A 26,983-nucleotide genomic window follows, 5' to 3' on the forward strand; every position below is an offset into this window, starting at 1 on the left:
CTCCCGAATGCGCAGATGGCCCAGCTGGGCCCTGCCCTGCGTCAACCTGCTCCCCAAGGGCATGGGGCCACCTTGTGGGGGACATGGAGCCCTGGCTGCAGGACTCCTGATACGTGACCCTGGGCTCCCCAAGACAGCTCCTGGACTGGCCACCCTGGCCACTGGGCCTCTCTTGCTTGAGACTTAACAGCATGCACCCAGGGCTCGGAGGGAGCCGCGACTCTGGCTGTCTTGGGCCGACCCTTGCTGTGCCCTGTGCCCTGCGCCCTGCGCCCCTCCGGCAGCCCTTCTAAGGACATTCCCCTGGGCTCCCACCAGCCAGACGTGGACAGATGAGTTTCCCTTGCTTCCTACAGGAGGCGTCTGCCAAGACCACGGCCTACAGGCCAACTATGCTCAGCCAGTCCAGACCCCAGAACCAGCACGGGTTCGACTGTGGGTAGTGGCCGACCTCGAAGCCACCACCCTCGACCACGTAAAGAGGGTCAGAGGGGAGGGAGGGGAGGGTCAGAGGGGAGGCAAGTGGGGGAGGTCCTCCTCGTGTTCTACGTAGTGCAGGAGAGGACATCTGAACCTGAGGGCACGGAGGGGCCCAGCTAGCCTCAAGTTTCAGCGATAAGTGTCAAGGTCGGAAGTGCAGGGTCAGAGGACAGTGCTGGGCAGTGGCATAGGGTGCAGGCCCAGGCGGTGGCCCCCTGGCCCCCAGACCTGCCCCTTGAGGCGGCTGTGAGGAGGGGGCCTTCCTGGTTCCACTGGCTGCACATGTCCTCAGACCCGTGCTCCCCGCTGTGGCAGGACACTCACCACTGGGCGCCAGCTGGGTGGCCGCGGGGGTGCAGCGGAGCCGGAACCTGACCTGGCAGGAATTGACCACGACGCTGTCGTTGGGGTTGAGGTTGCGGGTGCTGATGAGGCCGGGCGCGCAGTAGCCCCGCATGAGCAGGTACTTGGTGTGGGAGGCCTGGTGGGCCTTCACCTCCACGCCCTGGCGCTTGGCCCCCGAGCCCTCGTCCAAGTCTTCCTCCTCGTCCTCGTCGTCATCCAAGCCGCCGTCCTTCCCCAGGCTGGGGGAGAAGGAAACCTGAGGGCCGGATCCGAACTTCCTCTGCGCCCCTGCCCTGCCCGGGCCTCTGTGGCAGCGTGCTGGACCTGGGCCACTCCTGACCCGCCACCCCACCTTCCCTGAAGTCCCAGCTCATGCGCCCCACCCCCCGCCATGCTTCCTGTGTCCACCTCTGGAGGCACCAGAGCCCCTGGAAGGCACAGCAGAGACCCCTCCCTGGACGTCTGTTCCAGGCCCTCCACAGACACGAGCCTGTCCCCAGGAGCTCCCAGAAGCCCCTGCAGCTCCCTGCTCACTCTGGCAAGGGTCCGGTGCAGGCCAAACACACGGCAGCGAAGCGCAGCCCACGTCTGTCCACGCAAAAGGACAGGTGAGAGAAGACCACAGAGCCAAGTCCCAAGAACAGGCTCGTCCCCACTGTGGGAGGGGGCACGGCCACGGGCTGCTGCGCCCTTACCTCTTCATGACCTCGCTCTCCACCACTGAGCTGTCCACCACCACGATCTGCTCTGGGATCCTGACGTCCACGGACACCAGGCCCAGAGAAAAGAGGATCAGGGCGGTCACACAGTGTCCCCCAGGGCCGTCCAAAGAAAATGCCACCATGTCACTTGGGGGGTCACTGCTGTCCTGGTCTTTGAAGGAGAAGTGGTCGGGCTGGTCCTGCTTGCCGGCTGCCCGCAACCTCTCATAGAACTGGAAGGACTCGGAGCAGACAGAGCTGGGGAAGCGCCAGGTGAAGAGCCTGCGAGACCAGAGAGCGGCTGAGGCCCGCAGGCCAGGACGGGCCAGAGCCCTGGGCGCTGACCTCCCACAGGAGAGGACACACCTGCAGGGCCACAGAGGTCAGCCCCCGTCCCTGTCAGGAGCGTGCCTCTCTGTGACCCTGCAGAAACAGCCAGAGGAGACCCGAGGTCCTCCTGCTGCGCTGCCCCCACCTCGGTTCACAGATGACGACCAGCTGGCCTGCTGGACTCTGCACCCACACCTGCTCCCCATCCCAAGAAGAGGAGCCGAGGGCCACCAGGGTGAGGGCTTAGGAAGAGGCTGGAGCCACAGCAAAGGAAGGGGCAGGAGGACCAGGAGACCACGGCCTTGATCCGTCGTCTGCACACAGACCGCGGGAGGAGGAGGGGGCAGGCAGAGGGCAGTGTGGGCAGGAAGCCAGCTGTGGCCTGTCTGAAGGGACGTCCAGGCACGTGCCAGGAGGCTGGTGGGCACGATGCCTGGTGTGCGGGGTGGCCAGTGGTGCCTGCCACAGCGTGAAGCCACCAAGAGCGTGCCCCTGGGCGGTGCTGCAGTGGGCTCCTGGATGGCCCCATCTGCAGGGTGCCCGCTGCCCGGGGCCAGGGCAGCAGAGCAGGAGGCCCCGGGGTTCTGAGCTTCGAGGATGAGGACTGAGGTCCGTGCCCAGCTGGGACACTGACCCGTCCCCATCTGATAAGACAGGAGACAAAGGAACAGCTAAGTGGCCAGGACCCTGACAAGCCCTGGGAGCACTGGTCTGTCCACACGGGGAGAGGGCGGGCGCCAGGCGTGGAGGCCCCCGTGGCGCTGTCCGGAGGGCACGCACCTGTAGTAGGACTGGGACAGCTGGTAGGACATGGGCACGAAGGGCAGCGCCCGGTTCTTCTTGGGGCCGAGCGTGTGGTTGACGCGGCGCCGGTTGACCAGGCTCCTCTTCTGGCACTCCATGAAGGCCCGCACCAGCACCTGCTCCTTGTACTCCCGGTACAGGCGGAAGGTCTGCAAGACAGCGCCGTCAGCAGGGCCCAGCCCGGCCAGCGCTGCTGTGTGGCCGCGGGGCCGGGACCCTGCAGGTGCCCCGGTCCAGCCTTGAAGACCCGCGTCTGCCCCTCACCCCCGAGTGGAGGAAGGCGCCTGGAGAGGAGGGGGTTGCCCACCCCAAGCCTGTTCCTGGGAGTCAAGGTGGCAGCAGTTCTGACGTCACCGTCCCTTAGCCTCTGCCCTGTTCCCAAGTGCCCCATGTGGTCACCACTTGGATCCGGCCACCACTACCCAAAGCCTTGGAAACACAGCACGAGGACGCATTGGGGCTCGGAGAAGGTTAGCCTCTAGCTAACTGCTACCCTGCTCTGTGCCACCCGAGTCCCCAGGGCCCGGACCTTTCTCCACAGCAACCAACATGATCCTCTCGTGCTGAAATCAGATCACATGCTCTTTCCCTGCTTGGAAAATCCGAGTGGCCTCCTTCCACAAAGGAGCAACATCCAGTCCCTACCAGAACCCTGAGTGGGACTGTGCCCACTGCTGTGGCCTCTCCTCCTATAGCCCACCCCTAGGTTCCCACGCCCCCCATCCTCCTGAATTTTCTTGGAAAAGTCAAAGCATTCCCACCTCAGGGCCTTTGCACTTGCTGGACCCAAACCTGAGCTCGACTGGCTTCTCAGTGCTCAGGCCTCAGCCCCTCCCGGCCTGCTCCTCTGTGTGCCCTGCCCCCCCCCCCCTTAAGGAATCTGCGGAGTGGGGCTCGGGGACACAGGCTCCAGGAATTCTCTGGGTGACTCTGAGGTACCCTAAGCTTGGGAGGCCACTGTTCTGACCTCTTCAGTGGGACTTTTAGGAAATGACACCTGTGTCTTCTCCACTGTGCCCTCCCACTCCAGTCTGGCTGGGTGTTGATGGGGCGGGCGGGAGCAGTAGAGGTTTAGGTCTACAGACACAAAAGCAAAGAGCCCCACTGGGAATCCACTTATGTGACTGTTAAAGAGGGAAGATCACCAGGCAGCACTGGTGCAGGGAACAGCCCCTGGCAGTCTCTGGTGGCATCCTGGTGTGATGAGCTGTGTGGCCGTGGGCATGTGTTCTGACGTCTCTGAACCTCTTAGACCACGTTGGTCTAAGAGCCTTGAGCCCACCTGCTTCCCAGGCTCCGTGTGGGTTGAACAGAACTGGCCCCTTTCTCTCCTGCTCCCCAGCCACAGGAAGCAGAGTCCTCGGGAGACCACTGCCACCAAGGGGAGCTCTGCCCTCCAAGGACCCTGACCACCAACCTGTCTCCACACGCGCTTGAGGGGAAAGGTGCCACGGGCTCAGTGACTCCCAGTTTGTTGTCACACCTCATTTCTTCTCCCGCCTAATTTTGTTTTAAATAAGAGGTTTACAACCTAAACCAAATATTTAAAATATTCAGGGCTTTTGGAGGTTGCTTTAAAGACGGGAGAAGGGAACGGGGAGACCTGGTGAGAGGCGAAAAGCCCCCTCCAAGCAGCGCGGCTCAGCTCCGAGATCTGCGGCGGCAGGGGCTGGGGTAACGCCCCATTCCACACGTCTGAAAGGTGCTGGGAGGAGGGAGCCCTGTGACCCGAGTGTGTGTGACCAGGGCCTTGGCTGCAGGCCTTGGACGTCAAGGGGGGATCGAGCCCTGAGGCCCAGCAGCCGAGGAGAGCGAGGGGACGGCCGAACCAGCTGGCCCATGCCGGGAAAGCGAGCCCACCTGGAAGGACTGGCAGGACTTCATCTGGCTGTTGGAGAGGGACAGCGTGCTCTGGATCAGGTTCTGCAGCACCAGGAAGTGGATGTCGTCCACGCTGAAAGAGAGGCCACAGGGCGTGAGGGCACGGTGCTGCTCGGCTGGTGTCCAGTCTTGGGAACGTGACGCGTGCCCACGGTGTGCACCAGGGAGCACGGCCAGCGGCACTCTGTTACTGGATGTTACTGGGCCTTAGTGACTGTCTGGTTTCAAAGGAAAATTCTCTTCTCGTGGGTTGGGGCGACGTAGCCTGGGATGGTTCACAGGACACCAAGGGCACAGAGCTCAGGGCTTCCTTCCCTCTGATGCTCAGTGAGCCTTTCTCCCCAGGAGAGTAGCTCCTCCCTGAGGCGCAGGGTGCAGCCAGGCGCAGGGCCCGGCTGGCTTTCTACAGGATTCTGCTTGGAAAGCGAGTCCAGCCTAGGGCTAGGCCGGCGAGCCTGAGATCAGGGACAGCAAGGATCTTCGTCCTCGCGGGCTAAAGAAACTCCGCAGATGCCTCAACACTGCAGGAGTGCAGCACGGCTGGCACAGGAGGCCTGGCTATGTTTGAACACAGGCCACCAGAACAGGGGGCGCCCTGCGCTGGGCTGCAGGTCACTGACCAAGGTCGCTCTGCGCAGCGATGCTCACCTGTTAAGCTCGTCTTCCTTCCTGATCTGGTCCTTCTCATCGCCGATGGCCAAGACTCGGTACCTGCACAGGACAGAAGCACAGGACAGTGGGCCAAAAGCACAGGACAGTGGGCCTGGCAACCGCTGCTGCTCGCGGGGCCACTCACTGCCTGGGATGCCGGACTGACTGTGAGTGAACCCCGCACACACAGTGACACGAGGACACACCATGCCCTGCCCGTCCACCAGGCCCGTTTAGAAACGGGGCTGAGAGGACGAGACATAACTGTCCGCTCACTGACGGTCACTGAATGGCAGAGGTGCGCTGGGCATGGCTAACATGGGGTGAGCTGGGAGCTCACAGTGACTGGAAAACAAGCACAAGAGGGGGACAGAGGGGATACCCAGAGTGATCTAAAGAGGCCCCTCTGGGGGCTGGAGCAGGGGGGGTGACTGTCCCAGGACTGGAAAGGGGAGGGACGGAGTCCACGAGGGCACCACAGGCCACCGCTGAAGTGAAGTCATCACCTAGAGCACGCAGGGGACCTCAGTTACCAAAATGCACTGCCCATCTCTCTCTGCCTTCAGGAGAGGTGTTCAGGGTCCCCCCCCCCCCGCCCCCGCGCATGCGCACACACACACACACAAACACACACACACACGTGCACACGACACACACAGCGATGGGATGTTACTGGGCTTGGTGTGGTCTTCCTGCAGTGTGGACACGTGGCAAAGCGTCACATGGAGCACTGTGAATGCCCGCAACTCTCATGCATTGATCAAAAATGACAACAAAAATGTGGGAGAGCCGCTGAGTGGACGGCACAACGCAGGGTGCCTGCCCCCGCCCCTTGGAGCTGACGTGGTGTCACTGGACTGTTTTCACCAAGCAAATGAGTTACAGAGCTGACTTTAAAAACAGCCATTTGCAAGACATTCCTTTGGTTTCTAGAAAGGTCAGGTAAAATCTCAAATCTACTGCCAAGAAAAAGCACCTCTTCAGAAAAACGTGACCTCCGTTTAGTCAAACAGGAAAAATATGGACCCCCTTTCAATCCTGCCTCAGGATCAAATGCTCAGGATCAAAGGAGCGTTCAGCTGTTCCAACTGCAACCCACTCTGTCCTCCTGGGGCCCGTGAGCTCCCCTCTGCCATCTTTAACTGTCTTCGTTTAGGACCAGGAGCTGACCAGAACTTCACTGAAAATACTTGGGGACATAAGTCACACAGAGGTCAACAGACCACTGAAAACCTTTAAGACTGAGCATCAACCATGCCATCAGGAATTCTAGGGAACAAGTTACTGCAAAAACAAAACAGAATCCAGAAAACGGCTCATGCATGTCAGTGCATGATGACTACGAATCACTGCCTGGACCTGGCACATGGCGGACACTCCACCAATCTCTGCCCAGTGGAGGAAGGAACGAAATCTCCAACTGAGATGCTGAGGGCCAAGGCGCCACTGTGCGGCTCCTGGCCAGAAACCTCCTGGAGGATGTCACCTCTACACAGGAAGAAGCTCTGAAAGGCAGGGCGGGGGGCTTTCTGGACGGGTGAGGGGGAGGGAGTCGCACCTGCACTTTGCTGTGGAAGCAGGTGCAGTTCACAGACCCCGCAGGGCTGCTGAGACCCAGGAGTGTCCTTCCAGATCCGAGAGGCTGAGCTGGAAGCACAGGGCCTGGGTCTCAGGCACCTGAGGCCGATTCTGGCCCTTCTGCCCGCAGCACTGAGCCCAGATCTCATAGATGAATGCCCGCTCCCCCCAGGCACCAGGGCTGGGTGCACACAGCCCCTGCAGCACCTGGCTGCGGCCCCGAGGCCACCATCCCCTTTCCCTCACTTATATTTTGGAGTTTCCTATATAAAACAAGAAAATTCAGCAAAAAGCGCATCTCCTGAGCAGGAAGCCCTGGGGGAGAGGAACGCAGGCGCCAGGGGCCACGAGCGGGCGCTCTGCCCTGGGTTCACAGTACCCGTGAGAGGAGCTCAGGTGCAGGTCGGGGGAGGCCAAATGCACCTGGGCAGGCGCCTGGCATCACAGTCCTGCTCACCGCTGGCTTTTGCCGGCAAGGACAAGGCAGACCCAGCCCGAGGGCGCACCTGGCGAACAGCTCCCGCAGCGTGTCCGGGATCTCCAGGTCGGGGTTCCTGAGGGCCGAGCTGAACTTCTCCTGGAGTTTCTCCACAAACTCCTTGAACTCCTTGGCACAAACCTGTGAGGTGGAGAGGGACATGTCAACCCCCCCTCTGTGAAGGAACATGTGCTGACAACTCCTGCCACTATGCCCAAGAAACACGGAGCCCGCAGCCTGCCCTGACTTTCCACGTCCCCAAGTCCTCGGTCACCCGTCACCTGAGGAGGTCAGGGCAGATGAGGCGGCGGACACTCCTCTCCCTGTACCAGGAAGCCAAGGCCCTGGTGCCAGCTGGTGTGGGAGGTCCCTGGCCCCAGGGGAGGCTCGGACACATTCCTGGGACCCCTGGCAGGCCATGGCAGGCCGGTGCTGCCCCTGCTCCTCCTCCCACACCAGCCCTGGGCACCTGCCACACGGCCGCCTCTGGGCTGGAGGTGAGGGAGCCAGGCTGCTGGGCCTGATGGGAGGTGGCTCCTCCTCCGGCCCACCCCTGGGCAGGAAGGATGCAGCCACTCCTCCCTCTTGGCCTGGGCCTTCCTGCCCACCACTTCCCCGGCTCAGTCCAGAGCTCGGCACCTTTGAAGAGCCGCAGCACAGAGGCTGCTGGTGGCCTCTCTCTGTGCCCACACCTTCCCCTGCCGGAGCACGCCCTGACCAGGTCAGCGAGACAGGACGCCGGCTGCCAGCATCGACCAGGATGCCCTGGCTGTTCGGCTTCGTGCCCCAGTGCCTGCCGCCCTTGGGAGCGGGATGCTGCGCTGTCACGGCCACTGGCTTCTCTGCTCGTCCCCACTGGGTGCAGCTCCTGAAGGGGAAGGCTGCGGCCCCCTCCCCAAGGCTCCTGGGCACCAGGCCTGGCACCCACGCAGCAGAGCCCAGGGCTAGCTCAAGGATAGAGGCGCGGACTGAGCCTGGGTGAGAAGATAGCTCTCCCTCGCCAGCCGCAGCCACAGCCCCGCACGGTGGCATGTTCCCAGGGAGGCTCTGGGAGCCCGGCTGGGGGACCTCTGAGGAGCTGCCCCACGCTCCTTACAAGAGGCCCCGGCACAGCAGCATTCAGAGCACAGGGTGACTCCAGTCACCTTCAGAAGCGATGCTCGGAGCTGAATCAAACAAGGTCCCGAGCCCAAGGACTGACAGGAGGGTTCCCAAGTGAGCAGGAGAACGCCACAGCCGACCCCGAGAAGGCCCGCAGCCCGGGGCAGCCAGCACCCAGCACCTGCCTCAGGGAGGCGGGCCCTGCTGCCACAGGCCTACCTTAGGGTCCTCATAGTCACATTTCCGACTCATGAAGTCCCCGACGAGCGCTTTATCCTGGTACACCTCGGCCAGGCAGACCCTGCGGGAAGGCAAGGCCAGGTGAGGTCTGGGCGATGCCCCCACGCCTGCCCACCAGCGGGCGCTCTCCACCCGTGGCTCCGCCTGGCCAGCTGCAGGATGACTGGCCCGTGTACCCGCAGGTGCCCTTGGCTCTGGAAAACAAGTCACTTGGGCGAAGCAAACCTGGCCTGTGGTCACCGCTCCGTCCTCTACTAGGAGACCAAGAATGGGAGCTCCTGCCTGGTCCCCACAGGGCTGGGCCAGGAGCAAAGGCGGCCACGACTCCAGCCACTCTCCTGAGCACGCTGCCCCCACCTGTCCTGCCCCCTGCAATGTCCCCGAGCTCCCAGGTGAGTGTCATTCCACTTTATGGCTTGGTGATGAAAAGGACGCCCCCACCCCAGGCCAGGGGCAGGCAGGCCAGTCGCCGAGGTCCTCAGTACCCGTCCTACCTCACAGGGGAGTGAGGAGTGAATGCCTTGTCCCCAGCACTGTGACTCCGAGACTGAGAGCAAGCACGGAGCCCCTGCTAATGCTGAAACCCCCGCCCCACATCCTCGCTGCCACCAGGGAAGGACAACGGCATCAACCGAGGGTCAGGGGTCAGGGAGCCAAGCCTCTGACCTCACTGTGGCCCTGACAGCTCACGCTCCCTCTGTGCTGTTTCCCCTTCCAGGATCAGGCCCTGCAGCGGCTGCTGAGGTGGCCTGGCTCCTCTGCCTTGCCACAGGTGGTCCCAGGCTGCTGGTGGGGCCATGGCCTGGAAGCCTGCTTTCCTCACCTGCTTCGCAAGGGAGCTCTACCTCCAATAAAACCCAGCAGGTGCTGGTCCCCAGAGCCACACGCGGCCGACAGTGAGGGACAGGGCAGTGCCAACACCGACTCCACCACCGAGGGCCTCGGGGGCCACGTGGCACGTACTGCCTGACCTCCCACCAGGCCCTGAGCAGGAGGGGCGAGGAGCGGGCGAGGAGGGGGCGAGGAGAGGGCGGGACAGACGCCCAGCGCGGGGCAGCGGCGTACTTGTAGTTGAGGTAGGCCTGGGGGTTCTTGACGATGTAGCGAGCCCGGCGGCCGACCGAGTGCGACGTCTTGTCCAAAGACTCTTCAAAGGTCGCGTGTAAAATGTCCCGCACGACCTGCCAGGGGACAAACGGGCCCTTCACCTGCACAAACACAGAGGCGGGACGGAAGGTCAGCTTCCCCAGGCCACCTGACGGGTCAGCGGCAAGAAGCGGGGCCCGTGCCCAGGAGCCTCCTCCCTCTGGGTCAGTCAAGTCTGGGCCCCAACGTGTGCCCAGCACAGGGCGAGGCCTGGCCAGAAGTGGACGGCACCCACTGGAGGGTCAATGCCCAGCGGGTCATGAGGGCATCACGTGCTCTGCTGAGGGCTTCCAGTGCGCTGGTGGACACAGGGGCATGCACTGCCTGACTTCCCGCCAGGCCCTGAGCAGGCGGGGCGAGGAGGGGGCGAGAGGAGGGGGCGAGGGGGGCGGGAGGGGGCAAGGTTGCCAGCCCTCAGGACACTGCAGAAAGCCAACGCAGGGGGCGGGGGCGGTGTGAGCTCTAGAGGGCAGAGCAGAGGGCCATTCAGAGCAGGGGGCCTCGGAAGGCCCGGGTTTCTGGGCTTCATGGAGCTGGGGTGGGGACCACCCCCAACAGCACCTCAGTGCTAGTCACCATGGGGACGGCAGGTGTCTCCCAGCCTCCTCCTTGGAGAAGGGATGGGTTGGAGGGGACGGAGGGATGAAGGTCAGGAGAAGGGACCCTGTGAGTCTGCGGGTGAAGCGCAGCACGGCCCGCGACTCAGCCAGCACCCGCGGCTCCGCAGAGTCCTCTCCGGCCGCCTCCTGCCGAGCAGCTTGGCGGACGCCTGTCCACACCTTGCTGCCAACTGACACGGGCAGGGCGGCACCAGGCGACACGAACCCCCAGAGCAGGGCCAGCAGGTGCTGGGGACACGGGAGACGGACTCTGGCTCAGGCTGTGGGCCTGAGGAGCGTCAGGGCACAGAGCAGCCACCTGTCGGGCTCAGTGCCACTGGAGGCGCAGCAGGGGCTGTGGGGTGGGGGGTGAGCATGAGGCGCCTGCCTGGGCCAGGCCACAGCCACCGCCCCCAGTCCATGAGAATCTGGTCACAACTGTGACGACGGTGCAGGGGCACCATGCTTGGGCTGCGGCCAAGAAAGCAGGTGAGAAGTGCCGTCTTAGAACAGCCATTCTGGTGACCAAGGGCACCCGACGCAGCAGGGCCCAGGTGGGAAGCAGGGGCAGGGCAGGGAGACGGCCATGACCTTCCCAGGGAGGGTCTGGGGTCACTAAGCGAGGAGAGCTCCAGGCAGCACGGCCGAGCCCTGTGCGCTGGCACCAGAGACCAGGGTCCCAGGCAGGGCGCGTCCTGGGAGCTCCTGGGAGAGGCATGGGCGCTGGGAGCCAGGACCAGGCGGGGCCAGCGGCAGCTACCTTGGCGTTGAGCACGTTGCTGGCGATGCGGCAGAGCATGAGCAGCCCGTCCTCCTGCATGGACCAGGACACGCGCAGCCGGGTCATCCTGCGCAGGGCGCTCTGGTCGGCCTCGTCGTGGTAGCGCAGCCGTTTGCTTTTCTCTGCTGGGGCCTCTCCTGAAAAACGGGGAGGAGAGGACCTCCAGAGCTGTCCCTCCAGGGCAGGGCCCTTGGAGCAGTCCCCAGACGCTCACTGTGCCTGAGAGCAAGTGACCAGAGACCCAGCTCTCCGATGGCGGCCTCTACCTGGTCATCGGCCACTCTCCAGTGGCTCCCCCTGTGACCTCACTTCTTTGGAGGTGCCTCTGCTGGCCCTCAGCTGCTGCTGAGGATGAGTAGTACGAACACTTGGCGCAGAGCCTGGTGGGGAGTAGCTGCTCACTAAATGAGGAGTCGACACCTTCCAGGACATGCACTGGGTGCCAAGCAGGCAGGTTTGTGGAGGGATATTGACAGCAACCCGAGGAGAGGGATACAGTTATCACCGCCATTTTGATGTGCCAAGGGACATGGCATCATCAGGAGCAGGTGTGGGGACTGCATCTCAGCTCTTGGTCAAGGGGCTCTCCAAGGTCTCCTGGCCTTGGGGACCCACGGGCAGCACCTGGCCAGGCAGACACCACACGTTGCTACACCTTTGCTTCAGTGCCAAAAGAGGTAGAAGGGAAGTTGGGGGAGGAATCTGGATTCCAAGGGCAGTACCCCATATTGTGCCTCGTGATGAACCCCAATCCTTGTGAGCTCACATGGATCTGCCGCAGATGAGACTGAGGGGACTGCTTCATGGGCAGAGGCCAGGGTGCCCCCACCAGGATGCCCACACTTGACCCACTCAAGGCAGGCGCCTGTTTCAACACTGTCTGCCATGAAGGAGCTACAGCCGGCAGGTGGCCTGCATGGGTGACATACGGAAGGACCTACAGCAGGCTGGCTGGCCCACGTGGGTGACATAAAGAGCAAGAGCTGGCCTCCTCAGCACGCGCTCCCTTCTGCTCTGCACTAAGCTGGGCTGATGGATCCCACATGGCCGACTGGAGGGGGCATCTGCAGGCTGGTCAGACCTGAGAGACCCCGCAGGCTTCCTGACTCCTGGCTTCCTCAAGTCCAAAGTCACGACTGACCCTGGCCTGACTCTGACCGTGGCCTGACGGGCATCAATGCAGACGTCAAAAGAAACAAAGAGAAGAGCAGACCTTGGCTGGTTTGAGGACCTTGCTGAGAAGCTTTTTCAGTTTAAATGACATTGAACTGAGCTGTGGGAGTCCCTCAGAGACCTGCAGAAAACAGCCCACAGCCTTCGGAGATGCCTGGGAGCAGCGCAGGCCTCTTCCTGCCGCACAGCTGGGGATGACCGTGGCAGTCAGCGCTGGCAGCCCGGGGACACGGACACCTGTGCCTGAGGGGCACAGGACTGAGACGCGGATGGCCGCCCACCAGCCACACAGACCTTTCCTCCTCCTCTTGGTCCTCTTCCCAGGCTCCTTCTTCAGCCGTTTCCGCTTCTGGCTTCGGCCGCCCCTGACCCTGCGGCTTCTGCCCAGCGTGGGCTCGCGGTCCACCTCAAACTGCTCCTCCCGGTCAGCACATAGCTCGGCGCCTGCCCGCGCTTCTCCCCAGAGAGCCAACCGGCCACCACCTAGGGACGGTTAGGGGAGAGGAGCCTCAGGGTGAGCGCTACGGAGGCCACACACCACGGTCGCCTGGGCCCTGGTGCCATGTCCTTCCCGGGGCAGACTCTGGGCACACCCACCTGCGGCACCGAGGGGCAGCGGGCGCTTGGACAGGAAGGTCTGCAGCCTCACGGTGAGCCCGTTCTCCGCGTTGATGTTCTCCTGAGAGACGCGGGTGCTGGGTGAGGACTGGGCACTGGCCTCCAGCCACCATCCTGCAGGGCCCCCCACGCTCTGGCACCCAGCCTGGTGCTCCTGCTTTACAAGGGAGCAGCTGTCCACCAGGGCAAGTCAGAGGCCACTGGGAGCACAGGCCACAGGCGTTCAGGGGCCCAGCGACCTCCAGGACCAGCTGGCTGTGTCCCTGGTGACTCTGGCTTTGCCTAGAGGGAAGACGGCCGGACGGGGCAGCGTGGGCAGCCTGGCTCCTCCCGGTGCCCACCTTTCTGGCCTTGTTGATGATGTAGCTGGTCCAGATCCAGTTGCGCTTCAGGTGGGCATAGAAGCTGGAGTCGAGCCCCGCGGCCCCCAGCCCATCTCCGGGGATCAGGCCCTCGTCCACCACCTCCCGGCTGCCCCTGGGGAGGGAACAGGGGAAGAGCCCTCCTTGCAACCGGAAGCAGCCCGCAGCGTGTGTGGACTCACTTCTGACCCGAATCCCAGAGGAGCCCAACAGGCCGGAGTCGGCAGGTGGTCGCTTTTCTCCAAAGTTGAAAACCCAGAATTTTATGTGACATTCCCAACTTTAGACTGTTGACAACTGATGGGACTTAAAACAGCTGGTGACCACGCAAAGCACAGCTAGGGTCAGACGCAGCCGGGCCCCCAGGTCCTGCCTCTGCAGACACGGCCTTCTGCTGAGGCCTGAGCGGGAGGGAGGGGCTGGGCTGCGTGGCCTGGGTTGGGGACAGTGGTGGGCGGAGGGGCGGGGCGGGGGACGCACGTGGTGTACTCCAGCATGGCGCACTTGCGCTCCAGGTTGTGCCTGTCGATGGCGTTCTCCTGCTCCTTCTGCAGGCTGCCCTCCTTGTCGCCGCTCGAATCCGGGCTGTTCTTCTGGACGCACGGGCAGCGCACCACACCTGAAAGCCAACGCGAGCTCAGCCCAGCAGGGCTCCTGGCCGAGCTCTGGCAGCCACTTGTGAGCGGTGCGAGGACCGGTGGCCTGTGGGACCTGCCAGGGGAAGGGTCCACCTGGCCAGGCCTCCAGTGGCCACATAAAGGGAGACAGAAGGCGGAGGGAGAGGCGCTGGGGGGGGAGAGGAGGGAGGGACGGAGGTGGAACCCAGAGAGAGGGAGGCCAGAGCTGCCGTGGCCACAGGTCAGCTGCCCGCAATGGCAGACCCTTCCAACCACTCAAGAGATGCCCTGATGCAGGCGACAAGTTGTCATTATCCCACAATCAAGAAAATGACGTTTCCTGCAGACAATATAAGTCACGAGGAAACCGCTGGCTTGAGTAGGTGAGGGAGGGTCCGGTCCCAGGAGCAAGGTCAAGGACACTCCCGGCAGGTGTCCACATGGAGAGCCTGGCTTCCTGGCGTGGCCAGTGGGAACGCCACACACCTGTCAGCTGGACCTGGACCCGAGACACCCTGTTCTAGCACTGTGGGGTGGACAGTGTCTGGGTGGGCTTAGGAACTGGCCTGTCCCGGGGTGATTCGGGGCAGCACCTGCTTTACAAGGTGACTCTGTGGCCCTCCCCAATGTCCCCGTCCCTGGGGCAGAACCTGTGGGAATGTCTTCTGAATGAAGGGGCAGCGACTGCCTCATTGACTGCGCAAGGTCCCGCAGCTCTGCTCAGGGACGCTAAAGGGACACGAATCCCTGACTGTCAGGCCTGAAAACCTCTGACGTGAGTTACGCGTGGCTCACAAATCTTTATCGAGGGATGAAACCGGAGGGGTCGGGCGTTTTTATCATCTGCGGTGGTCACGACTCTTGCTGTGAGCGCACAGGACAGTGTCAAGATGACACGCACGGGCTGCCCTGCTGGCTCTGAGTGCCAACAACTGTGGCTCCCGCTTCGCCTAGATCCAGGGTGCTGCTGGCCTCTTGGCCCTGGGGTGAGGCAGAGACTCCTCTCCCAGGTGCAAACCGACGTGGCAAGAAAAGGTCAGAGCGGGTGGAGCAGCTTAGAAAAGGCAGCACAGGGTGAAGGTTCTAGCACCTTCCACAGATCCCCGCATTCGACACGCGTGTGCAGATGCCCATTGTGGACAGGCCCTGTTGACCCCTGCAGATACGCCTGAGGGATTCGCAGAATGCGGCCAGACAGGGGTCTTGGAGAGAAGGTCTAGAAGCAGCGGGGGCTGCTGTGAGGCCAATATGAGTGAAGGGACAGTCCAGGAGAGGAGTCCCTGGGCCAAGCCCAGCACCGCCCACTGACGGGCCCCTGCCAGCTCCCCTCCTCAGCCTCTGCAGAGCTGTCCCCTTCTCCTCACCCAGACATGAGGCACAGCCCCTGATGGACCACCCTGCGTCCACTCTCACACAGCTGCCAGCGTGAGGTACTCCTTGCCCACAGCCACCCTGTGGCTGTCACTGCTCTTCACCAGGTCCCCAGGGTCCCCCTAGTCTGGCTGCCACCCACAACCCCCTCAACATGCCAGTCTCTGCTCTTTGATCCAACATGGACCTCAGGGGCTTTGCATGGGCTGTTTCCCTGCCTGGAACCTCCCCAGTTCTGGGCCTGGCTGGTTCAGCCTAACCCCTAGGGATGGCGGGTGGACCTGGGAAGGCTGTTCCCAAGCACCCCACTAAAATGCTCTGGCACCCGCCACACTCTGGGGCTCTCTGTGAACTGTGTCTCCACTTCACAGCCACAAGCGTGGTGAGGGCAGGGCAGGCCGTGCTCTCGTCACTGTGTGGCAAGGAGCAGCGCGTGACCACGGCAGGTGCTCCGCAGGTACTTATCCAGGGAGCACAGGAATGAGGACCAGGTGTGTGCTCGGCTGGGTGGGGCCCAGCAGCCCCTGGCCCAAGGCCCCCCATCCTGCTTTCTCAGGGAGCCCCAGGGACTCTGCTGGCCTTGGGAGCAGCCTGGAAACCTGGAGGCTGTGAGCGACCTGCAGCCTCCTCTGGCTCCCAGCCTCGCTGACGCAGAGAATGGGGGAGGCAGGTGTACCTAGCGGGGTGTTGAGGCAGACGCACTGCAGGTCGAACCAGTAGTTCTCCACGTCCTGCATGGAGTTCAGGACGTAGAGCCGCCTCTCGAAGGGCCGGGTGCTGTGGGCCAGGTTGTAATGGGGGTCGCAGATGGTGGTGTCGATGATGACCGCGTTCTTCTTCAGGAACACAAAGACCTGCAGGAGACCCCGTGGGGAGAAGCACACTGTGGGTCAGCACTGGGGCGGCCCGCGTGGGGCACCACCGTCGCTTGGGCTTGGAAACGTTACCTGGTCTTTGTCCTGAAACTTCTCCGTGGGACCGAACTGCAGCAGCCCCATGTAGCACAGCCGCTGCAGGTTCTCAATCACGGAGAAGATGTAGCGCCTGGACACACACAGGCACCTGCTCCCAGCTGCTCCCCGCGGGCAGCAGGGTCTGGCTTCCACCTGGGCCCCTGGAGGACTGGCCTCTGGCCTGCCTGGCACTGGGCCACCCCACCCTTCCCAAACCCCACCAGGCAATGGAGGCTGGACCCCCACACTCGGGTTTGATCTGGAAAGTCAACGAAAGGAAAAACCACCCCAGACCATACGGCCCACTGCAGGCCTCAGCGGGTGCTGCCCGGCCTCCTGCTCACGTAAGAAAAGGCACAGCGCCTGCGCACTGAGGCCTGCCGTCCAGGGGGCCTGGGGGCCACTCAGAGCCTGCCCTTTGGGAGCCTGGTACAAGGCCACTGGGACCGGGCTGCTCAAGGCCCTCACCTCTTGTACAGGAGCTGCTGCCGGATGGGCCTGGGGAGGAAGCGGATCAGCGTGTGCTTCTTCAGAGGGTCGTTGAGAAAGTCCTCAAGGTTGTCCACCTGCGGAGGCCAACTGCAGGTCAACTTGGCCAGCAGACCAGGGTGGCCACAAGGCTGAGGAGACACCCACCAACACTCCACCCCTCCCCGGGGCTCACACCTGCCCCCTCCCTTCCCCTGGTGACAGCAAGTGCGTGCCCTGGGGCTGCTGGTGGGCGGAGCAAGGGGACTCCCAGGAGGTGGTGGGGACCTCACTCCCTGGAAGGCAGCCGTCTCCTCTGTCATTCCCCTGTCACCCCCAAAGGAAAAATCTGGAGCCGCCCACGTATTTATGCTCCAAAAGATATTCATTAACGTCATTTAGAAGAATAAATGGCATTTAAATAAAAAATATTGGTCCAACACAGTACATGCTTACGGAGAATTATTATGAATCCATCAAGTTAACAAACTTAATGATGTGGGCTGGGGATGTGGCTCAGCTGGTCGAGCGCGTGCCTTGCCTGCATAAGGCCCTGGGTTCGATCCCCAGCACCACCAAAAAAGTAAATAAATAAATAAAAATGATGTGGAAAATACAATAAATTGTCCAGTGGAAAGAACAGGTAATAGAAGAAGAAAAAGAATCTCAGGGTTTTTTTTTTTTTTTAAGGGTTGATTGAAACACATACCGCCCGCTCCCGACCATAACAAAACAAATGAGGAGCTGGGCAAGTGATCCCAGTTACTTGGGGAGGCTGAGGAAGGAGGATTCCAAGTTTGAGGCCAGCCTCAGCAACAGAGTGAGACCTTGTCTCAAAATAAAAAAATAAAAATAACAAGGATGAGAAAGACAATCTACCAGAAACTAGTGGTTATCTCTCTGGATGACAAGGCTGAAGGTCATTTCTTTTTTTCCCTTTCTTTATGACCTATGTCACTGCTGAACCAGTTATCTGTCTCCCTCCCTCCAGAAGGAGGAGTCTCTGAGGTCCTCCCCTTTACCATCCTTCCTCCCATACCCCCACCACCCATTCCCGGGGGCAACTCCAAGCACTCTCCCCATGACGGGGTGACTGGTGGTCTCCAGCCCTGGGACCTGCGACGGCCAGCCCCAGTACCTTGTAGCTGACTTGCACGATCTGGACGAAGATGGACAGGGGCAGGCAGAGCAGGATGTCACTGACAAGAGCCCAGCCAAAGCCAAAGTCCCTGTGGACTGGGATGGGAGGGATGTGGCGCATCCAGGAGCACTCGTCCACGTACACTAGGAAGAGGATGGCGTCACCCAGACGGCTGGGCGCCTCCGGCAGGTCCCGGCCCCACGGGTAGGAGGGAGGGAGGAGCCTGGGCTGGGGTGGGCCCTGCTCTCATCTGAGCACCTGGGAGCCGCCCCGGCCCATCCAGGGGACGCCCGTCCAGGGGAGGCCCGGCGCCTCACCTGTCTCTGTGGGAAGCTCCATTTCGGCCTCCCAGGGGGCGCCCTCGTTGCTGTCCTTGGCGGGGCCTTCAGGGGCCTCGAGGTCGCTTCCAGAGGAGGGCCGCGGGCCTGCCCTGCCTGGCTCCTGCTTTCTCCTCTCACCGCCGACGCCGGGCTGCTCGGCCGTTTTGCTGGCAGGGTGGCCGTAGATCAGGTACCACAGGAACATGTGGACCACCCGCAGGCGGGGCATTTTGGGCAGGAACCCCAGGGAACGCCCAAGTCCCGGAACTGAAGCAAGAAAGGGGGCAGAGCGCTCAGGAAACCCCCAGACCCCCCCCCCAGGGCACCGCGCCTGGGCCCAGGGAGATGGCCAGTGCCTGCCCTCCCTTGGTGTCCACCTCCTGGGGAATGTGACTCAAGATGACACCTGCAGTAGCTCATCAGACGCGCAGATGTGCGGGGGAGGGGTGGGCGGGGGCCGCGGGGCAGTGCAGTAGCGGGTGAGTGTCCAGGACAGACTCAAGGGGCCGAGATGGGGGGTGAGGAGCAGAGGGCAGGCTGTGGGGAGCAAGGGGGCCAGGACAGATGGGTGGCAGCTGCCTCCACGGAAGGCCACTGGACAAGGTCTCTGGCTTCGTGGGAACGTGCCAAATATTCCAAAATTTCGTTTTTTTCCTTAAACATTTCAGTTGTAGATGGACACGATACCTTATGGCTGACTTATTCACTTGTTCATTTATTTCCACATGGTGCTGAGGGTGAGCCCAGGGGCTCACACAGGCGGGGCGCGTGCTCTTCCACTGAGACACAGCACCAGCCCGAAATTTTGGTTCTTTTAAAGTAACTTATTTCTGTATTGATACAAATAAGCTGTCCCCTGACTTTTCCTGGTGACGAGGACAGGGTGGGACAAGGTGGACACAGCAGCAGAGTCCACTCTAGGGCCCAGTCTGGCCCACTCTTGGGCACAGCTGCTCAGCCACGCAGGGCTCCTGCCCCTCGGTGCCCTCTGTTCTCTGCTACGAGGCCAGGGGTGAAGGCCATGCACCTCAGAGGGGAGTCCCACAAAATGCCTGTGACCTGGGCCACCCCCACACTGCCTGGTGGAGGCTGCTGCCCTGAGAGCCATGTGCATGTCTGAGGGGAGCCAGGCGCCTGAGTGCGGAGCCTCAGCTGGTGGGCAGTGGGCAGGCAGGGAGGGCGGCCTAGGGAGCCTGAGCCCAGGGAGACCACCTGAGCTGGGGAGGTAGGTGAGGGCAGGACGGGGGAACTTTCTGAGCTCATGGAATGTTCCTCAGAGGACAGCCAGCAGAGGGAAGGAATCTCTGTGAACAACTCCTCGTGTGGGGATCTACCCTGATTCCAGGAGTCTGCCAAGGGCCTGGGAGGCGTGCTGGGCACGGATCACGTCCATTGTGCAGACAGGAGAAAGGAGGCTGGAGAAGGCACGTGGCAGCCCAGCAGGGCCCAGCCAGCGATTCCAACCCCATTCAACTGCCTGCAGCCCAGAGCCCCAGCGCAGGGCCCCAGGTGCGCCAGCATCACGCAAGTGGCCATGAGATGCGGTCGCAGGCGGGCGGGGGCTGCTCTTTACCTACGACGGGGTGGTAGTTTTTAAGCGGGGTTATGCCCATCTTCTCCTCGGTCTTCTTCACCCGCGTGCTCTCTGGCTTCGCGGCCGTGTGCAGGTCGGAGTCTCCGGATGTGCGTGGGCCCTCCTTCCCTGGGCTCTCTTCCTCGGCCTCCTCTGGAGGGGCTGGAGGCTGGGGGACTCTAACCCTGCAGCCAAACACCAGGCACAAGAACACGTTAGAGAAGCTGGCCGGGAGCCTCGGTGTCGGTCTGCGTGACCTAGACGAAGGCACCGGGTGGGGCGGGTCCAACCCGCTGTCTGCAGAGGCCAGGCAGAGGACACAACTGAACAGTGTGCCAGTCACAGGATACGGGGCAGGGGGCACGGAGGGGCTGGGAGGGGCTGCCCACCAACTGGGCTGCGCTGCCGTCTGAGGAAGGAGCCCAACACATGAGGCCTGAGGGCGGTTCCAGAGCTGCCAGCAGCCGGGAGTTCTGAGACTAGTCTTCCACCCCTGGCCTCATGGCAGGCCACCCCACTAGCACTCTGCAGCCCTCGGGCTTACGCCTGGCGGAGGACTTTCTCTTCCTGCATCTTCTCCCGTCTGAAGTGGACCATGAACTAAATTAGAGCCCCGGAAGGCGAGGGCAGCCACTGGGTAGTCAAGGGCAGTCTCCGGGCAGCGTTATGAGGCTGAGTTCGGGACCCGAGGCCCGGGGCAGGGAGAGCTCGGAACCCTCGCTGGCAGATCCCTGGAGGCAGAACACTGGGATTTTTTTCTTAAAATAGCAAAGAATCAATCCTCACTTAGATTTGGGGTCGTGAACCACCCATCCTGACCCAATGAGCGCACTGATTTCACGCAAGGTGACCTACAGGGCTTTCTGAGGACATGCGGGACACACAGGCCCCGGTGCCTTGCTCGAGGTTCTTTTGGGTCCCGCCACTTGCCTGTTGGCGGTGCTGGAGTTGGAGATCCGGAAGCGCACCTGCTCGATGGCACTCCTCACGAGGGGGTCGTTCTGATCCATGGACGGGTGCACCACCAGGTCCACCTGCAGAGAGAGTCAGTGTCCCAGTGGGCAGGGAGGGCCGAGGTCCTGACATTTCAGAAGACAAGCGGGAGAGGGAAGGAAGGGTGTAGCTGAGCCGCTGGCCATCACATCACGGCTGTCCAACCCTCCAGCAGCCATGCCTGGTGCAGCCGTCCGCCCACAGTTCCCTGGCGGGGCCGTCACATCCCACTGGTCCCCGCTGCACCTGGGGGAACACTCCCCCCTCCCCCGGAGAATCCCGAGCGCTTCCATCTGGATCAGCCAGCGGCTGTCCTCCGTCTGGGGCTCCTGCCAGGCGCACGGCTAAATGAACTGGCAGAGGATTTAGGCAGCTTTCATTTTACTTTCTCCCAGGAACCGAGCAGAACCATGAGGGTGGGTCAGGTTCCAGCAGAGCCGGAGTGAACAAGGGGACCTGACGCAGGGCCATCCCTGCAGCGCCCAGCAGAGGGGAGACGGGCGGAACAGGCTGAGCGTGGCAGCTGAACCATGGGTGAGGAGGCTGGTGGCCTCAGCACCCGAGAGCCAGGCCTAATGGGCTCAGAGAGGTGTGGGACAGGGGACAGACGGCAATGCCCTGACAGGCCACCTCTGCTCAGGTGTCCCTGCTCCTCATTTGTGGAGACCCCACCCCTCCTCTGAACCATCCCTTCTTTGTAGGTTCACGAGGCTCAAAGGAGACACAGTCAGGTGACAGACAGCTCAGAAATTTAAAACGCAGCACTCACGGTTCCGAGGTCCACACCCCGAAATCCCCCAGGCCTGACAGCGGGGACAGGACACAGGAGCAGAGGCTGGCCAGGAGCAGGCACTCCAGCCAGTGTGGCGCCAGCGGACCTGAGGGGCCAGCGCGAGCCCCCACCACCAAACCCGAGCCCTGAACGGCAGGCCAGAGGGGCGCTGACGAGCTGCAGCCCCCCGCAGTGGAAGGGCAGGCCACAGCAGCACCCCGCGACCCCCGACCGCACGCTGCCATCTCCAGTTACGTGACCCCAGTGCTGACGGCTACCCTGTGCCTTCCTGCCACTCCCCACCTGTGCCCCTGGCACAGAGCAGCCAGAGAGAGAGCTGACACTAAAGCCGGGTGGCCTCTCCCCAGCGCCCTCAGCCACCCGAGGCTGCGATCTGGAAGATCGGCCCTCGAAGGTCCACAGACATCAGGTGCGGCCGATGGGCCATCTGTCCTTCAGAGAAGGGACTTCAGCACATCCTGACGCCTCATAAGGAGGAGCGTGCAGGCTGCGGGGAGGGAGGGGGTCAAAGGGACATGTCATTTTATTTTAAAAGACTTTGGCAACGGCAGACGCTGTTTCCTGGGTCACTTCCTGCACCGCTTTTTTTTTTTTCAAATTTCTTGAGAAATAAGATGGCGTGAGCCGGGCGCCGTGGCTCCTGCTACAGCCCCAGCTGCTGGGAGCCGAGGCAGGAGGGTCCCAGGGTTGAGGGCAGCCTAGGCCACTCAGCCAGACCCCGTCTCCAAACAGAAATGAGAAGGGCTGGGTGCAGCCCCGTGCTGGGGACAGTGAGAGCAGGAACGGCCTTGGCGGCTGATGAGAAAGCAGAGGCCCCAAGCAGAGCTTTCTCAAGGCAAAGGTGGGAACCACTGTCTGGAAGGGAGGTCAGAAATTAATAGTGACTGTCCCCCAGTGCCCAGCTGCGCCACCACAAATTACTGACCCTGAAAAATTTATGCCATAGAATATGTGCAAAGTCGTGGAGCGACCATTGCCATGGGAAGGGCCCCAAACTTGACATTTTACAGAAATCAACAAAGTGAGACGGAGGTGATGGGTCAGTGGGCTGGAGACTGGCGTGCTCGCTCGCTGGGCCGCCACTCCCTCCTGCCCTCCCGGGATGGAAGGTGCTCCACCTTCTGAATGTCCCTGAGCTCCTCCGGACGCTGCCTGCCCTCTCCCTCCCTTACCCAAGGCCGGCTGCAGGGGACTTCTGCCTGGGTGACTCGCCACTCTCACATCAACCACGCTGTCACTCTTTTCTGTATCCATCTCTCAAAGTTGGGAACCCCTGATCCCCAGGTCAGGGGCATGCCGCACACTGGGACACGCGGAGTCACCCACAACAGAGGGACCACTGAGAGGCGCCAAGGCCGAGGGCGAGGGCAAGGGCAAGGGGCGGAGAGACCCTCAGCAGGGCTGGCGCGGGCCCGGGGAGCCAGTACCTTCTTCTTGATGCCGTCCTGGATGACCGTGGTGCGGTACAGCCTCAGGAGGCCCTCCTCGGACAGGTTCCGCACCAAGCGCACGATGGACTTCTTGCAGCACTTGGTGGCCACGCCCTCCTGCTTCTCCTGGTCCATGATCATCTTCTGTATCCTGCGACGTCACAAAACAAGCAGTTCAGGCTGCCCATCAGAACACAGCAGGCCACTCTCCACGCCAAAGGACCCCCCCCCGACGGCACCCAGCACAAACCAGGCGTGATGGGGTTCCTCCCCCAGGAAGGTGGGCCTCCAGGAGCCCTGAAGACCCCTCCCTACAGCACGTGAGGACATGCCAGACGGCCCCCTGCAGGGCCCCCAGCCAAGCCCTGCCGGCACCCCAAGGCATCGGGGCCTGGGACAGCTGGGAGGGGAGCGGGGGCAGGAGGCCATCGTCCTCACCAAGTCCAGGCGCTCACTGATCGTCTAGCTAAGGGACGTTCCCGTCACCACCGTCCCCTCCTTATTCCTCCTCGACACATCTCACTCTCTAGGTCTCACTGAGTCACTACAGTGACACTTCTAGATCTCTGGTCACAGAATGCCAGGTCTAAAAGGCTCGCTAGGAACATCTCGCCAAGCCCCTCGCTGCACAGAAGAGGGGACCAAGGGGACACCGTATCTGCAGATGGCCCCTGTCCCTGAGTCCAGCCCCAGTCAGGGACTGAGCATGAAGAAGTCACGTCCTCGACTGAGGGCAAGGCCCCTCCTCTGAAGTGGCCCTCACGCTGCCTGCTGGCCCAGGAGGCGCTGGCGGAGGGGGCTGCAGGGGCCGGCCACAGATCGGCCTCCTCCAGCCCAGGCCAGTGCTGCTGGGGCCGCTTCTCCTTCCTTACAAGCCCCCCCCCCAGCCCATGGTGGCCGTGGGGGGCAGAGGCACGCCCGCTCCCCCACCCCGTCAGGCCCAGCTTCAGAACGGCAGGAGCACTCGGACCCTCCTGACCACAAAGGGACACGGAGAGCAGAGGCCGACGGGGCCGGGGCGGGTGCCCGGGGCTCACGTGAACAGGCTCTCGATGAGGCGGAGGTTGGTGACGGCCTCTATGATCAGGTTCCTGCGCTTCAGGAGCCGGTACGTCTTGTGCGGCTTGTCCTGGCCCGTGCCGTGCTTGCCGGTCCTCTGGGAACCACTGCTGTCCTGGGGGACGAGACAGGCGGGCTCAGCCAGGGCCGGACACTGCCAAGGGGTCGTGCCCTCCCAGCCCTCAGGAAGGGAAGTCAAGAGGTGGGTCCCTTCAGGGTTCTGAAGTGGCACAGCCACCTGCCAGCAGGGGCTCCTGGGCCCGGGGGATCTGCTGGCCCCAGAACAGGCCTCAGTGTTACCGCAGCAACCCCGGGGCCCACCCCAGGGAGGCAAGGGACGGCTTCTCACTGAGGCCCATGGGGTTTGTGTCCTCAAAATGCTCCACGGCCTTCTCAGTACCATCCACCTCACAGGGGAGGAGCCCAGGACTGTCTGCGCCACTGAGATGGAGTTGGGACAGGGCCCCTGCGCGTCCCTCAGGAAGCACCGGACTAGAAGCAGCGGCAGGCTCTGGAGCCCAGCCCGGGTGTCCCTGGGGTGAACGGGAGCCCACGCCACGTGCCCTGGGTCAGACCTTGGGGAAGCTCAGAAGCGAGCCCTGGGTGGACCCTAAACCCAGCACACGCCCCGTGGGTCACTGGGCACAAGTCACTGTGTGGCGGGCATGGCAGCTGGGCACGGCTTGCTGGCCGGCTCCTCACTCCTGGCTGGGGTAGCGGCTCAGCACAGCCGCGTAGGTGCACTCGGCCCATGTGGGCACTCAGGCCGGGCAGCACTTCCACCAGGGGGTGGGCTGCTGGGCCCAAGAGGGCACCCCGAGGGTCAGAGAGAGCACTCTGCAGGCTGCTGGCCACGGCTGCTGGGGAGCGGAGACACACCCTGCCCAGAGCCACCAGGAGCAGAGGACGCCACTATCCCCAGAAAGACCCAAAATGGGGAGGCAGTGCCACCGCCATTCAGGAGTGACTTTCCGCCAGAGAGGAGCCGAGTGGGCGGAGACCACGGAGCCCAGGCTGTAGGCAGCGCGTGCTGGGGCCTCACAGACCTGATGGCACGGGGCGGGGAGAGGAGGGCAGGGGACACAGTGGGAGCCCTGCTGGGGACAAGGCCAGTAGTGATGGACAGGGAGCCTGGGCAGCCAGCAGGGCAGAAGGGCCCCGTGTGTCCGTGAGCACGTCCACAGGGACAGGAGCAGCGCGCAGAGGAGCGGCAGGGCAGGGTGAGTGCGGTCCCCACTGTCCCCACTTGATTCAGGGGCAGCCACCAACCCATAGGGCCCCACGTCCCCCACAGCCCAGAGCTGGGATTTACCCTGCAGGGCCGTACCCTAGACCAGCAGCAGCAGGAAGCCACCCACCCACCACAGCCCACCCCCAGGGGCCTCGTCTGCTCTGCTCCCAAAGGCCTGGCAGAATCGGAGGCACCTCTGGAATCGCGTGATGAGACGGCATCCTGTGCCCGTCACCTTCTAACCCTGTCCTCACACGGATGACAAAGCCCTGGCCTGCCCCACTGTGCCTTTGACGCCTTGGAGCATGCAGCGTGTGGACAAGATGCCGGACACGCTTTCTGATCTGTTTGAGGGTTACTCTTCCCTCACAGCGAGTGCTCCTGGCCTGGATCGTGGCTGAGTCTGTGCTGGACAAGGCACCACTGACCGGCAGGGTGGGGCGCAGCGCTGGAGCACTGGCCCGCACAAACCAGGCCCTGGGCTGGACATCCAGAGCCACAAAAAGAAAGGAAGAAAACATGCAGCCGTAGCCAGGTGCAGGGTGCCCTAGCCCTAACTCTGCATGCAGGCAGGGCGGCCTGGAGGCCGAGGCAGGAGGACCACTTGAGCCTGGTTCGAGGCCCACTGGGCAACATGCCAGGACCTGTCCAATCAACAGCAGCCATAACCAGTACCCCGGCCTGGCCGCCGCACTGCTGGGAGAGTCCCCTCCCTAAGTGGTGACAATCAAAATGTCTCTTTGGCCAGCGTCCTCTGGGGCAACAGCAGCTCACAGCCATCTAAACTGGCAACACAGAACTCCTTGCAAAATAAACTCGAGTGAAAAGAATAAGCCGTTGGAGAGGGAACCTGGGGACATCACAGTTCAGGTGACTTGTGTGCAGGGTGCGGGCACGTGAAGGAGCGTGGGAACAAGGACGTGGCTCCTGTGAGCACAGAGCTGGCCCTTGCTGCCTGGCCCTGGCCCTGCCCCTGGCTCGGCTGCTATCCTTTGAGTTTCAGGCACAGGCAGGAGCAGGCTGGCCCAGCGGCCAGGCTCCCTCGGAGACAATGCCCTCCCCTGGCCAACTCTGACCTTGGGGTTGTCCAGCCGGACCTCCTCGATCACTGCGATGTCTCCGCTGTTGCTCTCCACGCAGTGGGAGCCGAAGGACACGTTGAGGTCTGAGTTGCTGCTGGAGTCCAGCAGGCCGTCCCTGCCCGCGGGGCCCCGGCAGGCCCTGTCCTCGGCAGCTCCTGCGGAGGAAGACGGCTGCTTCTTCAACGGGTGTAGGTTTAGGACTTTCCACCCACCTGTGACGAGGGCAGGAGGGGAACCATCAAGAGGGAAGGGACAAGGGCTTCTGTGCTTGGCAGCCACAGGAGCCAACAGGCCACACCTGCTGACTGTCACTTCAAAGACAGGTGAGGACCCGCGGGCAGCCAGTGTCCCTCTCACAAGGCCAGATGCTAGATCTGCAAACTCGCCATCAGCCCCACCTCCTGGGCGCTTCACAAACAGTCATCTCTACTGAACCAAAACCCCAGGGAGCTCTGGATAGATGTCGAGGGAAGGGAACAGAGGAACCTTCCGGAATTCTATTCCTTTAATAGTAAAAACCTAACAAAACATTTGCCAAGGACACTGCTGTGCAGGCAGGAGACAGACCACATGACTGTCCTCGCCAAGCCTCCTAGGAGATGCGAGTGACACCTGTGCGCCCCGACTCAGGGCAGCACCGAGGGGCCCGGAGGTGCCTACTGAGCTGAACGGCAGCCCCTGCAG

General features: G+C 62.5%; 1 protein-coding gene across 2 annotated transcripts in view; it reads right to left on the minus strand.

Moving 5' to 3' along the window:
* Nucleotides 1–26,983, minus strand: part of Gtf3c1 (general transcription factor IIIC subunit 1) — a 64,104-nt gene that overhangs the window by 4,423 nt on the left and 32,698 nt on the right. The window contains exons 10-32 of one of the 2 annotated variants that reach the window (XM_046454566.2): nucleotides 26,294–26,454; nucleotides 23,965–24,101; nucleotides 22,925–23,078; nucleotides 20,642–20,745; nucleotides 19,712–19,896; nucleotides 18,136–18,405; nucleotides 17,816–17,961; nucleotides 16,678–16,775; nucleotides 16,204–16,300; nucleotides 15,933–16,110; nucleotides 13,749–13,887; nucleotides 13,248–13,383; nucleotides 12,886–12,967; nucleotides 12,583–12,771; nucleotides 11,095–11,252; nucleotides 9,655–9,797; nucleotides 8,569–8,650; nucleotides 7,277–7,389; nucleotides 5,190–5,252; nucleotides 4,521–4,614; nucleotides 2,637–2,809; nucleotides 1,521–1,808; nucleotides 805–1,064 (exon numbers count right to left, since the gene is read on the minus strand). In XM_046454566.2, coding sequence (XP_046310522.1) covers nucleotides 805–1,064; nucleotides 1,521–1,808; nucleotides 2,637–2,809; nucleotides 4,521–4,614; nucleotides 5,190–5,252; nucleotides 7,277–7,389; nucleotides 8,569–8,650; nucleotides 9,655–9,797; nucleotides 11,095–11,252; nucleotides 12,583–12,771; nucleotides 12,886–12,967; nucleotides 13,248–13,383; nucleotides 13,749–13,887; nucleotides 15,933–16,110; nucleotides 16,204–16,300; nucleotides 16,678–16,775; nucleotides 17,816–17,961; nucleotides 18,136–18,405; nucleotides 19,712–19,896; nucleotides 20,642–20,745; nucleotides 22,925–23,078; nucleotides 23,965–24,101; nucleotides 26,294–26,454 — 3,450 coding nt within the window. Of the gene's footprint in view, nucleotides 1–804; nucleotides 1,065–1,520; nucleotides 1,809–2,636; nucleotides 2,810–4,520; nucleotides 4,615–5,189; nucleotides 5,253–7,276; nucleotides 7,390–8,568; nucleotides 8,651–9,654; nucleotides 9,798–11,094; nucleotides 11,253–12,582; nucleotides 12,772–12,885; nucleotides 12,968–13,247; nucleotides 13,384–13,748; nucleotides 13,888–15,932; nucleotides 16,111–16,203; nucleotides 16,301–16,677; nucleotides 16,776–17,815; nucleotides 17,962–18,135; nucleotides 18,406–19,711; nucleotides 19,897–20,641; nucleotides 20,746–22,924; nucleotides 23,079–23,964; nucleotides 24,102–26,293; nucleotides 26,512–26,983 lie in introns of both variants that reach the window. The other variant, XM_046454565.2, reaches the window with a different exon arrangement.

This window comes from Marmota monax, unplaced genomic scaffold (genome assembly GCF_021218885.2).
Source record: "Marmota monax isolate L192 unplaced genomic scaffold, Marmota_monax_Labrador192_F-V1.1 WCK01_AAM20220418_F8-fsc00086, whole genome shotgun sequence".
Taxonomy (NCBI): Eukaryota; Metazoa; Chordata; class Mammalia; order Rodentia; family Sciuridae; genus Marmota; species Marmota monax.